This window comes from Eubalaena glacialis, chromosome 10, assembly GCF_028564815.1.
Source record: "Eubalaena glacialis isolate mEubGla1 chromosome 10, mEubGla1.1.hap2.+ XY, whole genome shotgun sequence".
Taxonomy (NCBI): Eukaryota; Metazoa; Chordata; class Mammalia; order Artiodactyla; family Balaenidae; genus Eubalaena; species Eubalaena glacialis.
Window position 1 is genome coordinate 75,949,860 of NC_083725.1, and position 17,446 is coordinate 75,967,305.

Here is a 17,446-nt window from a genome sequence, read left to right on the forward strand (position 1 = left end):
AAGGGAAGGAATGAGACAGGGCACGCCCGTCTTTTCATCCTTGCCTGCTCCTGCACTGAGATGTCCCCTCCCCCTGAGTCTCTGTCCTTTCCAGTTCCTGGCCTTTCCCTCTTTTAGAGGGGGTGGAGAGAGGCTCATATTGGCAACTGGCCCAGAGCTCCCCCCGCCAGTCCTGGGGTGCCCTCAGGACGGTTTGGGGGGCCCTCTGAGGGGACCAGGGCAGGCTCTGTGTGTATAGACGACTTCCCTTGGTAAGATGGTCACCAGGCCAAGCCCGAGGTGGGGTTCAAAACGGAAGCAGCACGGGTGATGGTATTGCAGTTAGTGCTCAGCTTTCAGGAGGGGTCTGGACGTTTGAGGGAGGCTGTGGCTTATCGTCTGTGGTTTGTCAGGAAGGCTGAATGCACTATTGCATTGGGCAGCAGTTGCTTTAGTTTCCTGCTCTGAAGAGGGCTGTGAATGGGGCCAGGATGCTGCATTCTGGACACAGCAGCCATGATAACTAGCATTACCTGGGCCCTGTAGGACTCTTGGAAATTTTCCGCTTCCATTTCATATTCACGGAAGAATTTCCAGCCCAGACTTTTCCTGCTCTTGCTGAGGGCTGCTCACAGATATGCAAAGCGGAGACCTCCCACCCCAGCAGCAGACAGAACCCAGCTAGCTGCACTTACACTGACTCAGCTCAGCCTCCCCGGCAGCACGCAGCCCTTGGCCGAAGTGAGTCACCTGGGTGGCATCCTCAGGATCAGCCATGGAACCTCCAGTGCCAGGCTCAGGTCTGTGTCATGGGTTCTAACTGTGGAAGTCTGGCAAGAGCAAGAAACAGCATCATTTGTATAAGGAGGGGATTTAAGAGGCACTGTTTCCTTTCTGGAGGGGTCATGATGCTATGAAAGCGTTCCTGTTTGTTGAAACTGGTGGTATTTTACAGCTTTCTGACTTCGGGACACTGCCTCCAAGCTCATTGGAGGGTACTGTATTATATGTAACAACGACATAAGCTGTATCACTAGCCAACGCGGGAGAATTCACAGTTGAGCCTCCTAAGCCTGCTGGCTTCAGCTGACAAGTGGTTGAAAGCCAGGCTTGAACTGGCAGCTGGAGCTGAAGCTCTGCTGGGCATGTGTATGGTGGCCTTTCTTCTGCATGCCTGGCCTGGCAGGGGTCTCTGGGTCTGAGAAGAGAGGCAAGCTCTGGAGGGAGGGGTTGGCAGGTGGGAGCTGTCTGCCAAGGATGTGCAAGAGATAGCAAATGTCCAGAAGGCTCCTAAGGCCCACTGACTTAGCCTAGCACCCCAGCTGGGTTACTTGGTCAGTACTAAGGCACGGAATGGAGTCTTCACCCGTTATTTAAGACATTGGTAGTAGTTCTGTAGGAGATTCGTATGGATTCTGACAAAAAGGGGTCTATGGGGAGATGGTACTCTGTGATCCTCAAGTCTTTGGTGTGCCCTGTGAATCTGGGGTGAAGAGGCTGTGGAATGCAGTGTCTCCCTAATAATTGACCACAGGACCTGTTTCATAGCAACGGGTATTGACTTCTGGTGGGACCAAGTTTGGAGAAGACTGATTAAAGCTATTTGAGCTAAAGAAAAAGGAAGATCTTTTGTAGAACGATGCATCCTGAAAAGTGTGTTTAGTTGACTTGAGCAAACTAAAAATGCTTCATGGAAAAACATGGCAGCATCTGGCGTAAGAGCCCTCAGACCCAAAGGACCCCCCCAGTGCCCATTTCTGAGGGTACCTAGTGGGGTGTGGCTGGGTCAGGCCTGTGTGTGTTTGTGGGGGGCGTAGGAAGGTGGTGGTGGGCAGCTTCCGTCTGAGGCAAGAATTAATGCAGAGATGGGTCTCAGTGGTGGAATTCCCTTTGGACCAGCCTCTCTCTGGTGTGGGTTAGGTGGGAGAGGACCCTGATTGCCAAAATCTGGGATGTAAAGGTTTGATTAGTTTTCCTATTTTTCTCTTTTTATAATTTTTAAGTCTATTCATTTTCTTTCTATCTTGTTTGTTTTGTGCAAATGATATTACAATAGCATTAATGATCAAAATCAGATATTGCCTCTCACACAGGTGATCCTACCATCTGGTCATTTGAGTGTGTGTCTCTTGCAGCCCTCGCTCGTGAGGGGATGTGTTTTCCTATCATTGTAATCAAAGCACTGGTACAGTTTCATGTATTAATTTTTTCATTTGCTGTTATTGCCCACGGTAATTTTTTTTTAAAATTTATTTATTTATTTATTTATTTTTGGCTGCGTTGGGTCTTCGTTGCTGCACGCGGGCTTCCTCTAGTTGCAGCGAGCAGAGGCTACTCTGCCTTGTGGTGTGCGGGCTTCTCATTGCGGTGGCTTCTCTTGTTTTGGAGCATGGGCTCTAGGCGCGTGGGCTTCGGTAGTTGTGGCTCGGGGGCTCTAGAGCACAGGCTCAGTAGTTGTAGCGCACGGGCTTAGTTGCTCCGCGGCATGTGGGATCTTCCCGGACCAGGGCTTGAACCCGTGTCCCCTGCATTGGCAGGCGGATTCTTAACCACTGCGCCACCAGGGAAGTCCTCACAAGGTATTTTTTATGTGATTGCACTGTCCTCATAGTTATGATTTTGGTTGCTTAATGTTTTTTTTCAAGTGAGTCTGCTCTCATTTGGACATTTTAAAGCTGTTTATATAAAGAGTGCAGGTAAACATGTTTGTGCTTTTTCCTTCCTTCAGATTCTTTTCTTAGAAGCTATTTCTAGAAGTGGGTTTACTCTGTCAGGTGCTTGAATGGTTTATGGCATTTGCTGCCTCTTGCCTGGGGCCCTTTGGAGGTCTGCTTCGGAGATGCATGTGAGGTTTTGGAATGCTGCACTTGCCCAGGGCCTTAGAGTTGAGGGCTGGGGGCCCAGCTTTGTTCTGCCCTAATAGCTCCTCCTGGGTCTAGCTGTTTGTCTTTCTCTCCATTTCTTTCTTCTGTCACCTTCTTCTCTGGCCTCTGCTCTGATAGTTTCCAGCTTCCCCTTCTCTCTGCTATCAGGATGTGGCAATCTCCACAGTCAGCTGTTCCTCTTCATCTTTGCAGGATAGGCCTTTGCAGTCTTGGTCTCTGCTGCCACAGACCAGCAATTGCGCGCTGGGCTGCCTCTCTCCTCCCAGCTCCCTCCCACTCAGGCCCCTGAGGGTGAAGGAGGCCCAGGAAAGGCCTGGCCCTGGGGGCGGGGTGGGGGGGAAGGAGGAAATTGGTTTCACAGTCTAGGGGCCCACAGGGGTACTGTGCCTGCCCGTTACCAGCCTGCTTGCTTCATTCCTGTCTGTGTCATGAATTAGACCCACGTGCCGCAGAGAAGACCAGAGCAGCAAGGCTCCCCAGGCACCAGAAACCTCCCTGGTACCTAGAACTGAGAGGGCCTTGGAGATCACGTAGTCTAATCCCCTTATCTCACAGGTGAGAACACTGTGAGGCCGAGAGAATGACTGCCCCAAGGTTGTTCAGTGAGTCCCTCCTCCCTTGTAATTGCTTCCTCTCCCTGCTAGGCAGCAACTGGGCACTGTCTCGCCTTCATCCTCCTCTGCCACGTCTCTCTTTAAACCCTCCTTAAACTGGATGTACAGGAAACGCCTCTTCCAGAGCCGCTCCTGGCGAAGGTGGCTTGTGGAGAGGATGTAGTATTGGTCTGTTCCATAAGTGTGAGGGACAGTGAGGAGACTTGCCCTGACCCCCAAATAGGCAGAAAGAAGCAGCCACAGAGTAGTGGTTTAGAGGACAGATGCAGGAACCAGGTGCCTGCGTTCAAATCCCTCAGCAGAGGCTTAGAGAGGAAAAGGACAGGGGAGCCAGAGACAGAACAGCTCAGGTCTCTGCCCACTTATTAGAGGTGTGACCCTGGGCAAGTTAGCTCTCTGTGCCTTCATTCTCTCATCTGTAAAATTGAGCTAGTAAATTTATAGGGCATGGCAGAGTGTACTTACTATGGGCTATGTAAGTGTTGAAAGACAGACAGGCAGAAAGACAGGAAAGAAAGGAGTCAACCAGGTGATTTAGAGCAGCTACTGATAGTGAGGAACCAGTGTGCAGAGAAGGATAAGGGCAAGCTTCTTTGAGGAAGTGAGTTTTCAGTTGGGTTGTGAGAGGTAAAGAGTCTCCCTGTCCCCAAACCTTTATTTTATTTGCTGTCTTGTTAGAAGTTCCAGAGGGTTTGGGAGATGGTGGAATTATGATTTCATTTCAGCAAAAGGCCTCATTTTATGTGGTGAGGAATGTAGCTGTGGATCTCCTGGGACCTTATGCTAATCATTAACCCCTTTGGTCTTTGGTCTTCCCCTCTGTGCAGTGGGGAGCAAGTCTGGACGTCGTAGTACCTGGCACGGCCTCCTCATAGCCTGCAGGAAGGGGCTTCTGAACTCTCCGCTTCCTGCTCCGTCATCGAAACCAAGGCGGGAAGGGCGGGGCTGCCCACGCGCTAAGGATTCCCTGGGTTCAGGAAAACAGAAGTAGACTTGGTGGGCCAGTTCATTCTTTCACTTCTGAACGTTGGCTTTCTCGTGAGATGTAACTGGACCTACACCCTTCACATCCAATCACTTATGGAGCTTGTTTTAAACATTGGCCTGCTGGGTTTGGTCTGGGGAGTCCCTAAGTAGACAGCTGACCACAAGGACTGGGGCACCTGGCCCTTTTTTCGGTATCTTCTCCTGCCATGCACCAGTGGCTCAGGTGGTCCAGTAATTCTTGAAGGCTCACGCTGGTTCTTTTTCTGCCAGTCGAGATGCCGCGCCAGTTCCCCAAGCTGAACATCTCCGAGGTGGACGAGCAAGTCCGGCTCCTGGCCGAGAAGGTGTTCGCTAAAGTGCTCCGAGAAGAGGACAGCAAAGATGCCCTGTCCCTCTTCACCGTCCCCGAGGACTGCCCCATCGGGCAGAAGGAGGCCAAGGAGAGGGAGCTGCAGAAGGAGCTGGCGGAGCAGAAGTCTGTGGAGACGGCGAAAAGGTTTGTCCCCCTGACTTGTGTGTGGGGTTGTTCAGACCCAGGCAGGCTGTGGGCGTGTGTCCTGGATGAGACGCTTCGTGTGAACTTGGCTGTCCTGGGAACTGAGTTTATTTCTGAACCAAGACTACTTCACTCACCGCTTATTCACGGAAGTGTGTCTTGGTGCCTTTGTTTGGTTGAAAAGATCAAAACCCACTTTCTCTACTGATGATTTGATAACAAATCATGTGCACAAATACACACCGTTTCCAAATGACATTTCCACTTTCTTTCTGAAAATTTGAGGATTTCTTGGGAAACATCAGTTTTACTTCTTTTCATCACTTTGCATTGTTAATTAACAATGTATATGTACTTTGCATTGTTAATTAACTCAGCTCACTATTTGCCAGGTGCTGTGCTGGGCACTGGGGATGCGTTAGTGAACAAGATAGATATAGTCCCTGCTCTGTAGAGCTTACAGTCGGTCTAGACAGTAATTAAGTGACTGGCCCACTTAATTGAAACATGACAAGGTATGATAAGTGCTGTGTTAGTCAGGGTCTAACCAGAAAAGCAGAAACTACTTGAGTAATGGAAATAGGATTTTCATGCAGGGCATTGGTTACAGGGGGTAGAGAACCGAGGAGGCAAGCAGTGGGGAGAGAGGCAGCCCAGAGATTAGACACAGTAGGAAGCAGCTACCACCCCAGGCAGAGAGACAGTGGAGAGAGGTGGTGTTGCGGGAGCCTGGGGTAGAGAAGTTGGAACTGCGGTGGCCTTGTCAGTGGAAAATGGAGCCTTGGGGGAGAGGCAACAGCTTCAGAGATGCCTCCCAAGGCAGAGATGGAGGCAGGGATACCTGGCTTTAATCCTTCTGGCATGTTCCAGTTTCCCCCACTGGTTGCCACTGGCCAAACCTAGCCAGCAGCCAGCTGACTCATGGAGAGGGAGAGTCCTTTTTCAGACTGGGTAAACTTAGGAAAGGTCTTTCCTAGGAGGTGACATTGTAGCTGATGCAAGGGCGTAAAGGAGCTAGCTCTGGGTAGAGCTGGGTGAGAGTCTTACAGGTGGAGCAGTCAGGACAAAGGCCCTCAGGGATCTTCAAGGAGGCCCATGTTGGGTAGAGGTGTGGTTAAGGGGGAAGCGCCATGACCTCCGGCTGGAGGGGTAGACAGGGCCCAGATCAGATTGGTCTGTGCTACCTGATAAGTATTGGGTTGGTTAAAAAGTTTGTTTGGGTTTTTCTGTGAGATGTTATGGAAAAACCCGAATAAACTTTTCATCCAACCCAATAGTTTGGATCTTTGTCCAAGTGCATTGGGAAGCCCTCACCCTTTTAGCTTATCTCACCTGGGAGAGTAGAATTAAAGAATAAAAAGCTTTGAGAACGTGTCTGGCAGGACTGTAGCTGGGTGCCTGGCTGGCTGGCATACTGCAGACCCCAATAGCTAACGTAGTAGAACTTGAGCCTTCTCTGCAACCTAGTCCGTCATCAGGTCCTTCCTAAGGTACCACCTTATTTTAAAAGGCAAGTCCTTTCCTTTCTTGGTAGGACAGAATTTCAGTATTTCCTTAACTTTTTTTGGAAAGTAGTAAAAAGTCAAGTACTTGTATGAAGGCAAGAACAGAGGTTCATCATCCAAAAAATAAGTGCTTTCCTTCCTCTGAGGGGCTGTGAAGTGAAGGGGTCGTTGGTGCCATCGGCCAGCTCTGAGTGCCAGCCTTGTGCTGAGTGAGGTGGGGACAGGTCATCCCTGGAGGGTAAAGAAGAGCCTGATGGTGGAGACCCTGGTCCACACTGCACTGACTGAACAGAGGGCTGACTTTATGAACTGAATGGCCTGCAGGGCGTTATGTGTCTTAAGAATTGAGCATTTTGGACCCTTAATAATGAGAAGGAGTCCTGGCATTTCGTATTACTAGAAATGGGTTTCTGAGGCCAGTTTCCATTACAGAGCGACACTGGGCCTGATGTCTGCAAAAGAGAGTCTTCTCTTCTTATCAATGCCCAGGCTAATGGCAAAATAGAAGCCTTCTTACTCTAAATCCAAATGATGCTCTGTGGTTTTCAGAAATTCCTCTGCAAGCTCATGTCCAGAAATTTTGCTCCTGCCCTACTTGTTAGGTTGTGATGGTCTTGGTTTGCATCTGTCTGCCCCTTTTGACTGGAAGCTCCTTGAGGACTTTATCTGGCTCCCACTGGATCCCCAGGATCCAGCCCAGGACTTAGCCTGTGTTGGTGAGCAGTGGATGTGTGGCAGAAGAAAGACATCCTGTTTCTCCACTGCCACCACAGGTACTGCCTCAGGGTGGCCACGGCTCTCTGGGCCACTGTGTTCTACCACTCCCTGGTACACTCTGTGACCTTGGGCCCATTAAGAAACCTTTCTGTGCCCCAGTTTTTCATCATCTGTAAAAAGTAGATATGGTAAAGAGCTACTTTCTTGGGGTGTTGTGAGGAATGAGGGACTTAACATATGCAAAAGACTTAGGGCAGTGCCTGGATCACAGTAAGCCCCATGGAGATGTTAACTATTTGTCCAGCTTCCTGCAGCAGAGATGGGCAGCAACAGCAGCTACTGCTTACTGTGGGCTAAGTGCTGGCCTGTGCCGTTTACTTTCATTCTTTAAGCCCCACATGAAGCTTATCAAGTGGATATTCTTATCTCGATTTTGCTGATTAGGACACATAGCCAGTAAGTGACAGGGCAGAGACTAAAATCCACGTCTTTCGAAGGTAGAACCCCACACTTTAACCACGAGGCTATCCCATCTCCAGTCAGGGCTGGGGTCCTTGGTTGCACGTGAAGACACTGGAATGACACTGGGGGCTGCTCCCCAGGGTATAATTGCCGGCTTCTGAATGAAATGGAGGGAAAAGCTGGACCATAGCTCCCTGCTGCCCACTGGCTTCTTTTCTGCCAGAGGACAGCTTGGTCCCTAGACTGCCTGTCAGATGTCCCAGTATCCTCTGGAGCTGTACACCCCCAGCTTTATCTTTCAGCCTCGCTGTTCAGTAGAGGCACCCTTATGCAAATATTCAGATGCGAATCGTTTGGAGGAGGAACCCTCTCTGCAGCTTCCTCTTTGTCTCTGGCTGCTCCCTGACATTCTGGAATATAAATGGTAATATGAAGCCTTCCCGCCAGAGCCAGGCGCTGTGCCAGGCTTTGAAGATGGAGGGCGCTACATACAAGAATCAGAGGGCAACCCCTGCCCAATAGCCAGCGAGGAACCTGGGCCTCAGTCTAGGCCCACATGGAGATGAATTCTGCCAACCACCTGCATGAGCTTGGAAGTGGATTCTTTCCCAGGGTCTCCAGCTAAGAGCCCAGTGTGGCCAGCCTGGTTTTGGCCTTTCGATACCCCGGACATAGAGGCCAGCTGAGCCCACGCCGACGTTTCACCTACAGAACTGCGAGCCAGCAAGTGGGGATTGCTTGAAGCCACCAGGCTTGTGGCAATTTGTAGTGCAGCTATAGAAGATGAACACAGGGCCCTCTCCTTGGGCTCCGTTTAGCTTTTCCAGTTTTCTTAGAGACGAGCTTTAGTGGTTAGCTCTGGTTATTCCAAGCCCTTGCCCATGGTGTGTGGGCCCTAAGGAGTTGCCCCATCTGTTGTTAAACCTGTCCCTTATCCCTGCAAAGTCCAAGCTCCCAGCCCATGTTCACATGTGACAGTCTGGGGCTCACCTGAAGACCAAGGCTGGAGCCATAATGGATGTCTTCAAGAAGGAGAACTTGAGGGCACCGGCTGGTGGGTTCTGGCTTCCTCACTGGGGCAGAGGAATATGGACATTCCTTGAACAAGTCTGGTGGGCTTTGGCTTAGGCAGCCTTCCAGCTTTCTGATTGTGGGTTGTTTTTTTTTTTTAAACTTTCTTACCTGTTTCTCACCTTAGATGTCACCTTGCTTTTCCTTAGCAGGACTGGTCATCAGGCAGTGTTGGCTGAGGCTTACGGGGGTATAGTTGGCATAGAGATAAAAACAGTGACCTGGCAGATGTGTGGGTGACACAGAAGCCAGAGTCTCACAGGGTCTGGCCGACCCTGTCAGAACATGAGAGGGAGCCCAAAGTAATGGCTCTTCCTCTAGGTGTGAACATCCAAAAGATGCCAAAGTGGGAACCTCACTGCTCAAGGTGAGTCTGCCTCTGAGGAATGATTGACAGACATGAGTTGGTATCTTCCTTGGAACAGGATGCTTGACTCATCTCCGTGTGATGGATGGATGGTGGGCTGGGGAAAGCCTAGGCTGGAGGTTCCTGGAGTCCAGCCTGGGTTTCCTAAACAACTCAGTGCATCTGTTATGTAGGGTCAGGGTCAGGGCAAAGACAGACTTCTGAAAAAGGGCCGCCTCCATTTTCCAGGTCTAAACAGTCTTGTCCCCAAAGAGATGATAACACATGTGGGCAGATAAGGACCAGAGAGCCATAGGCAAGCAGTGGGTGTATAGACAGAGCAGGGAAAAATTGGTGGTTCCTGAAAAATCAGCCGTGGGTCTGTGAGAAGAGACCTGGCCAAGAGCCAGGAGGACGACAGCTGCCTCTGGGTGAGTCATAAGGTCCCTTTGGAGATCAGCTGATTTCCCCACACCCTGTAGGTGTCGCCGGTGCCTGGAGAAAAGGAGGGGTTCTAGGGGCTCCGGTGGGTCACGGTTGTCACTGAGTCCTTCGCTGGTGGCTGTAGGCCCTGGTTGTGCTGGGATAGTACCCAGGAGGCTGCTGGGCCCTGTGGCACAGGAGGGCAAGTAGTCAGCTGGTTGCTGGCGTTGGACATCACTGGGTCGCAGTGCTGGGGAGAGACATGGGAGAGGGGAGTGCTGATGGCCTCACCTCCCTGCTGCTTAACTCTATGCCTGGGGATCCTAGGACTTGGGGTGGTGTCATTTGAAACATTACTAATTTGTGAACCCTCACCTTTCTCATTAACTAATCAGCATTGCAAATAAGCACGAGCTTGTGGCATTTTAAACCAACCTTGTGCTTACTTCCCCAAGAGTTTGCGAAATCATCTTTTGGTGCCAAGGTGACAGGTCCAGAGAGACCTGAAACTGATGCTGATCAGTCCCTTTCCCATAACAAAGCTACAGATCTGTGCCTGCCCCAGCAGCGGCCAGGAGGGCACCTGCCAGGCTAGAGGAAGGAGCAGCCGGGGTGACAGGGTACCAGGGAGGTGGGAAGCTAAGGGCTAGCGGCACCTTGCCATGACTTTGTATAAGCCATTTCCCATCTCTGGTCCCCTGACTCTTCCTTTATGAAAACAGGAGGTGGGACTGGTTGATTGTCACAATCTCTTCTGGCTCCAGTGCCCCAAATTATTAACTTTGTGACGTGCACTGTGATTGAGACTGTTCATATGCTGGGACTCAGAGTTTGGCTTGTCTGAAGACAGCATGGTGGTTGATTCGACATCGTGCTCACCTCACCTGCCCTTGGTGTTAGACCCCTGCAGGGTGGTCTGCCCTCTGTCTCCTGAGACATTTGCCTACTTGCATGCTCCACGCGCCCTGCAAACGCAGGCCACAGCAGTTCTTGGTGGCTGCAGGGAGGGGTGTCTGGGATATTGCATGCAGAGAGACGCATGTGGGAGGAAGGCACGAATGATTAGAAACTCCTTAACGGTAGGACCAGCCCCGCTGATTAATCAGAGGCAAATTCTCCTGCCATGTCCATAAAAGAGACTCTTCATCACTCGCCCCAATTCGCTGCTGCTTTCTTTCACTTTTCCTTGTCCTCGACTTTTAGAAAGAAAAGTTTTAAGATGATTCGGTCCCAGTCCCTGTCTCTGCAAATGCCGACGCAGCAAGATTGGAAGGGTCCCCCGACAGCCAGCCCAGCCATGTCTCCCGCAGCTCCTGTGCTCCCCGGAGCCCCTCCCCAGCCCACACCCGCGCCCTATGCCATGCCCGAGTTCCAGCGGGTCACCATCAGCGGCGACTACTGTGCTGGGGTAAGGCGTCTCTGCGGGGGCTGTGTGAGTGTTGTATGTGCCTTGTGCCAAAGCTGGGGTCCCGTGGGGTCACGCCCAGCCCTGAAGCCTGGCCTGGTCTGTGGGTGTCTGGGAGGTAGCAGGCAGGAGGCACAGGATCTGGGGAGAAGGAGGGTTCTAGGCGAGGTAGCGGGTGTGTGTCTAGGGCGCTGCTCTCCCTATGAGGAGGGCCTAGGGCTGCAGGTTGGTACACTGTGTGACCCGTAGGTTCCATATGTGCTCTGGGCCCAGAAACACTGCTCTGTGTCCCTATAGCCCATGGGGGACGGTTCCAGCTTGGGCTCTTTAGTGTTCCCAGATGTTGAATGGATTAAGTCCTGGTGTTGATTGGTTTGTGCGAAATCAGTTATTGCTGATTCAGCTCCTCCTCTGTGCTTGGACTCATGTCCTTAAATACAGGCTAGACCAGCCAAGCAGGACGAGCAGGTCTCGACAAGAAAGTGAACAAGCTTGGTTTGCACCAAGTCGGTTAACTCAGTCACTGAAAATGTGCTACTTTCACCTGGTTGGATGATGCATTTTTATTGCTTGTTTCTTGAAGAGAAATATCACTTAGTGCCAGGTTTGGTTCCATCTCCCTGGCCCTCAACCTACTACCCGTGCCTCAGTTGGCCTTGTTATTCTGTCTCTCTTCTTTTTTAACAGTAGTTTTAGAATATATAGTGTATCTGAGAAAGCAAAGTGATTTATTACTCTTCTGTAAATTTTCTTCTAGCTTAAAAAAAATTTATTTTTTGAGCAATAGAAAATCCTTGCATATGGCTTAAAATTTAAAAGGTACAAAAATTATATCAGTCCTCTAGCCACCCGATTCCCCTCCTCAGAGGCAATCCTTGGTTTTGGTTTCTGGTGTGTTCTCACATAGATGGCCTGTGTACCTACAGTTTACTATGCCCATGTAGTTGACTTATTTATTTTTACACAAATGGTAGTTACTATACATTATACTGAGCCTAGGTTTTTCATGTAACAGTACATCTTGGAGATAATGCCATATCAATATATCAAGAACTTCCTTGTTATTTCTTTTTGACAAGTGCATAGTATTCCACTGTGTGGATGAACCATACTTTATTTAAATTCCTTTCTATGGATGGGAATTTTGGTTGGATTGGAAACAACACAGGCCTTGTCTGGAGATACAGCATCCTGACCAGGAGTCCGTGGTGTCCACCCAGCCTCTGGTATGTGGGCAGAACAGTGGAAGGGGAGACTAGAGGTGGGCTGACAGCCAGCTGAAGCGGGGGAGGACATTGGCCTGGTGCATTAACTAGCTCCTTTCGATCGGTCTCCTGCTTGGCACATTGTAGGGCATAGAGCCCCTAAACTGGTGAGTGGACCCCAGAGAGCCACCAGTCCATGAGAGGCAGGCTGACCTTGCAGGTCGCCTTGGCCCCCAGTGGGTCAGCTGCCAGGCATGAGGCCTGCAGTGCTTACAGGTTGGGTGGTCCGCTGCGACGCTGAGCACGTCTCTGATACCTCCAGCTGTGGCCTGAGCCCCTTGCCCTGCTGAGTCCATCGGTCCTGCAGACAGAGTATTTGGCTTTATTGTTGGCAGGGACATATTTGTGTCTACGGTGTTGTCTGCTCACCTATTCCTGCTGCTCTCCTAAGCCATCAGAAAGTGTAAAATGGAATTAACACCCCCTCCTGGGGACACCTGGAGTCAGGAAAGGAGAAGCTCCTTCCTTAACAAGAAGCAAGGAAAAAAAAAAAAAGTAAAAGTATAAAAACGTGCATGGGAAAGATATATACCAACTTGCTTCCTCTGAGGATGGAGTGGGTGGAGGAGGGCAGAGTTTTAGCTGTTATCTGAGATGATTTATTTATGTAAACATATAAGACATCTGAAACAACAATACAAAATATTAAAATTGTTAGCTCTGGAAGGTAGATACATGGGTGTCTGTCATATTATCTTCAGTGCTTGTCTGTATGTTTACAACATTTCAAAACTAAAAATGATTTTTTTTTTTACTAAAGCAGAGGGGCCACGGTCCAGGCCCCAGCCTTCCGGCTCTGTGCTCCCTCTTGTACCTCCCTCCGCTGCATCTCATATCCCCTCTTATGAATGACTGTCTCCCCCAGCACGTTCAGATTTCTTCCACACCTGTCCTTCCCAACAGACAAAGATTAACGAGCCCACTGGAAGGTGGGAATTTATCTCATTTATCTCTGAGTGTGAGGCAGCTCTGGGAAAGCAGAGCATACTTGGGCTTTGGGACTCAATCAGATCAGGGTCTGAAGTTTGACTTTGTGACTTCCTGTGATTTATCCTCTCTGGGGTACCTGCCTTTCTCCAACAGCCCCAAATCTCCTCCTGTGTTGGGGGTCCCCAAGACCCCTGCCGGGTTCAGTGATTTGCCAGGAGGACTCCTAGGACTCAGCGCAGAGCTGTACTCGGGACTAGGATTTATTACAGGGAAAGGCTGCAGAGCAAAGTCAGCAAAGGGAAGAGGTACATGGGGCAGAGTCTGGAAGAGGCCAGCAGCAAGCTTCCCAGCAACCCCGCCCAGTGGAGTCACCAGAATGCACTTAATCCATTCAGCATTGAATTGTGACAGCATGTGTGAAGTGTCATCTACCAATGAAGCTCATTAGAGACTCAGCAGCCAAGGTTTTCACTGGGGCTGACCGCACGTCTGCAGAGCACATCCCTCAATTCCAGGCTCCCGGAAGGAAATTGGGTGTCCAGCATAAACCATGGTGTTCGTACAAACCGTTCAAGCACAGGGAGCCACTGGGCCCACAGTGGTGGGAATGCTCCCCAAACCCAAGTTCCCTGCTGCCAGTCGAGGGCCAACCTTGCGGCAGGTCTTGCTAGGTCAGCGGTCTCAGGCCTGCTGTGTGCACCCTTTCCTGCAGATCACCGTGGAGGACTATGAACAGGCTGCCAAGAGCCTGGCCAAGGCCCTGATGATCCGGGAGAAGTATGCCCGGCTCGCCTATCACCGCTTCCCGCACACCACGGCCCAGTACCTGGGTCACTGGAGGGCAGACGCTGCCCCTCTGGAAGAGGGCCTCCCAGGTACGGCGCTGTGGCTGCAGGTGGGCTTCCAAGCAGGGCATGGCCCGAGGGTTGGTCAGGATGTTTTACTGGTTGGACGTATTTCCCCCAGATGGTGTTTTAAGGGCAGAAGCCCTGGTATTGGCTTCTCCTACACTGATTTTTTTGCTGGTTTCCCCAAGGATTGATTCCATGTGCACCGTGTGCCTTGCCCTTGGTTGAGCTGTACAAGTTGAGAGAGACAAGGCAGGGGAGGGGGTGAAAGACAGTCCCTGATCTTGGGAGCCCTCTAGGGAGACAGGCAGTCTCATGCTGGATATTTAAACACAATCAGACAGTAAATGCCAAATTGGTGGTGAGGTGGGTGACGTGTGGGTAAGTAGAGAGGGTGTGTTCCCAGGGCAGGGAAGTTGGCTCTGGAGTCCAACACACCTGCATTCCGATCTAAGCTCTACCACTTTCTTGGGCAAGGAAGGTATTTCTCCAAACCTCAGTTTCTCAGTCTGTAAAATGGGAATACTAATAATATCTATCCGTCGGGCCAGTTGTGAGGATGAAACGAGAGAATGCACGTGAAGTCGTTAGTGCAGTTCTGGCATCTGGGGAGTGATTGGTAAATAGTAGTTACGTTGATGCTGTGGAGTTTGGGGAAGGAGGGATCAGAGAAGGCAGGATGGGTTCTGGTGGAGTCTGTTTGGCCTGTGGAAGACCCAGGAGCAGTAGAGGCTGTAAGTTAACTAATATGAATGAAGACAACAGGAAACCTCGATCTTGAAAGTTGGTGGTGGGGGATCGGATGAGGGCCTGGTGGTCTGTGCCAGCACCCAGGACCCTGGCTGCCCCCCCCGGGCAGTTGGTGCCAAGATGTCTCCTGTCTCTTGCTTTCCTTGAAGCTCTGAGACCTCGACTTTGGGCATTTGTTACTACCTGGGGCCCTGGGTAAGTCTCAGCCCTCCCGAACCCGTTTCCCTGTCTGTCTGAGGGAAGTTGACCCCACTTGCTCCAGTGCTGGCACGGGCAGGCAGGAGTGACGGTCCAAGGTGTGCTTTACACAGAACAGAGTCCCCGGGGGCCCGGGTGGGAGTGTGGTGAGGCGGAGGCAGTGGTCCCCCCAGGCCTTTGGACTGCGTGCGTCTCACAGGCACTGGCACACATCAGGGACTCCTGGGCTGGCCTGTGGCCGTGCCTGATGTGTGTGTGTGGGGCATCAGTTCCCCACCCCCGTGCTGCTTCAGTCCCTGTGATGCCTCACATCTGCTTTATGGCAGTCTGTTCCGGGCACTGATGGGGGACGCCCAGGCAGCTACTCCGCCTTCGTTCCTTCCATTGATGAAGACTCCAGGGTCTCCTCCTGCCTGGGGTGGCGGCCAGGCGGCTGGACCCTGTGCGGGGTTGGCTGATGCGCAGAGCTGAAGCCCCCAGTTCTCCTGCTGCTCAGCATAACCTGTTCCTTGGCCAGAGCAGAGCTTATCGAGAGCCAGGAAAACCCACTATGAGAGTAATGAGAATAATGCCCTACGATGTATTACTGTTTGCAAAGCATTTTCCTCTACCTGCTACCGCAGCCCTCACAACAGCCCATTAAGGCAGGGTGTCATCCTCAGGTGAGCAGACAGGGTCAAGAGGTAAAGTCGTTTGCTCCAAGTCGTAGCTGGGAAATAGCCAAGAGGCATTTTCTGGCTCCTGTGGGCTAATAGCCCACAGCCGTGGGGACAGACGGCTCTGTCTCTGGGGGAGACGCGTTCCCTATTCTGTGCTTATTTGCGGAGGGGATGGCTTCTCCATCTAGCCCCTTAGGCTCCCCGGGCCCAGGAAGATGTGGAAGGGCAGGGACAGTTATTTCCACCGGGCAGTGCCAGGTTCTGTCTGTTCTCTTATTAGGAGAAGACACAGCTGCACTTTTTCATAAGCCTCGTGTCCCTGAAGTACCCAGGAGGCTGAAGCTCATTTCAGTTAAAACAGTAAAGGGCCAGCCGTGTGTCAGGGCCCGTTCTAGGGAATGGGGATACAGCAGTGAACAAAATGAACATATACTACCCAAGATAAAGAAGAGAAATTATTTTACATAGTGGCAAGTGCTGAGGAGACAAAATAAAGCAGGGAAGGGGATCTGAGATGTCGGGGGCGGCGGGAGTGGTTAGGTTTTAGATCAGACAACCAACCAGGGCAGGCCTCGGTGGGAACGTGACTTTTGAGCCCCTGTGAGCCCCTGGGGTGAAGGGCACTTGGCCGTCACTCAATCCTGTTTTGCAGACTTCCACCCTCCCCCACTGCCCCAGGAAGATCCTTACTGCCTGGATGATGCTCCCTGCAACCTGGGCTTCCTGGTCCGCATGCAGGGGGGCATCCTCTACGTGTACGATAACACGAAGATGCTGGAGCGCCAGGAGCCCCACAGCCTGCCCTACCCGGACCTGGAGACCTACACGGTGGACATGAGCCACATCCTGGCTCTCATCACCCATGGCCCCACGTAAGCCCCCCGAGTCTGCCTCTCTTTGCAGGGGTGCTCTCCTGTAGGAAGGGACCGGGAGAGGCCTCTTGCTCTGGGCTTCCCCTCAGCTAAACCACCCCAGAAAGAGAGTGGTTTCCCCTTTCCCCAGTGCTTTGTGGGTTTCTGCCACAATCTTCCTTCACAGGCTGGCATATTCTTAAAGTTGCTACTACCTGTCCCTTCTGCACGCGCAGGTGTGGGGCATCTGCTTGCCGGTGGCCACCTGTGCGCCTTAAAATGGCGGTCACTCCTCCCCACAGGCAGGACGGCAGCCTTGCAGAGAGTTACCAGCCTAGGGCGTTACTGTAGATGGGGGAGTGATGAAGACTTTTGCTTCCTGTGTTGGTTTTTCTGTGTTTCTGGAGGGGAGAGTGCAGGGAGCCTGGGAACTTAGAGCCACGACCCCCGTGATGCTTGTAGGCTTGGCTCGAGCTAACCTGGCAGGGAGCTGTCTTCCTGAATTTGGGCGCTCGCTTCTTGGTGAGCACTTAAGCGAATCGGCAGCGGAGGCTCAGCCTGCCCGGGCCCTGAGCCCCTCTGAGAGCGGCTGTGCTGTGAATACCCAGCCAGGACTGGGGGTCCGGGGGAGAGTGAGGAAGCTGGTCACGGCTGAGGGACTTATCTCTTGCCCTGCCTTTTGGGGTTCGCTGGGAATGGGGTAATGCCAGTGTCCAAGGCTGGGAGGGTGGGCCCCGAAGGGATGGACAGAGTGGGTCTTGGTCCTCGGTGATCTCTGAGGGCAGACGTAAGAGCTGGGAGGGGAAAGGGTAGTTTCCGGGAGCTTGCCTCAGCCAATGTGAGCAGGAGCTTCGAGGGGAAGCCTTGGGGATGGGACTGCTCCCCATGTGTGTGAGCAGTGGCTGTCCTGTCCGGGAGGCTGCCAGGCCGAGTCCCGCTGGGGAAGGGACTGGGTGAGGTGGCCTTGGGAATCCCGTCCGCCCCAGACTCTCCCGTGCTCGGCTCTGGGGCTCATCCAGCTGACAGGTGATGGTGCTGGTGCGGGGCTGGCAGTT

At 51.9% G+C, this 17,446-nt stretch overlaps 1 protein-coding gene across 4 annotated transcripts in view; it reads left to right on the forward strand.

Annotated features, from left to right (window-relative positions):
* Nucleotides 1-17,446, forward strand: part of AMPD3 (adenosine monophosphate deaminase 3) — a 137,476-nt gene that overhangs the window by 101,293 nt on the left and 18,737 nt on the right. For all 4 annotated transcript variants that reach the window (XM_061201450.1, XM_061201449.1, XM_061201447.1 and 1 more), the window contains exons 2-5: nt 4,736-4,961; nt 10,689-10,893; nt 13,798-13,960; nt 16,193-16,412. In XM_061201450.1, the coding sequence (XP_061057433.1) occupies nt 4,741-4,961; nt 10,689-10,893; nt 13,798-13,960; nt 16,193-16,412 (809 nt within the window). In that variant the 5' untranslated portion in view covers nt 4,736-4,740. The remainder of the gene's footprint in view (nt 1-4,735; nt 4,962-10,688; nt 10,894-13,797; nt 13,961-16,192; nt 16,413-17,446) is intronic.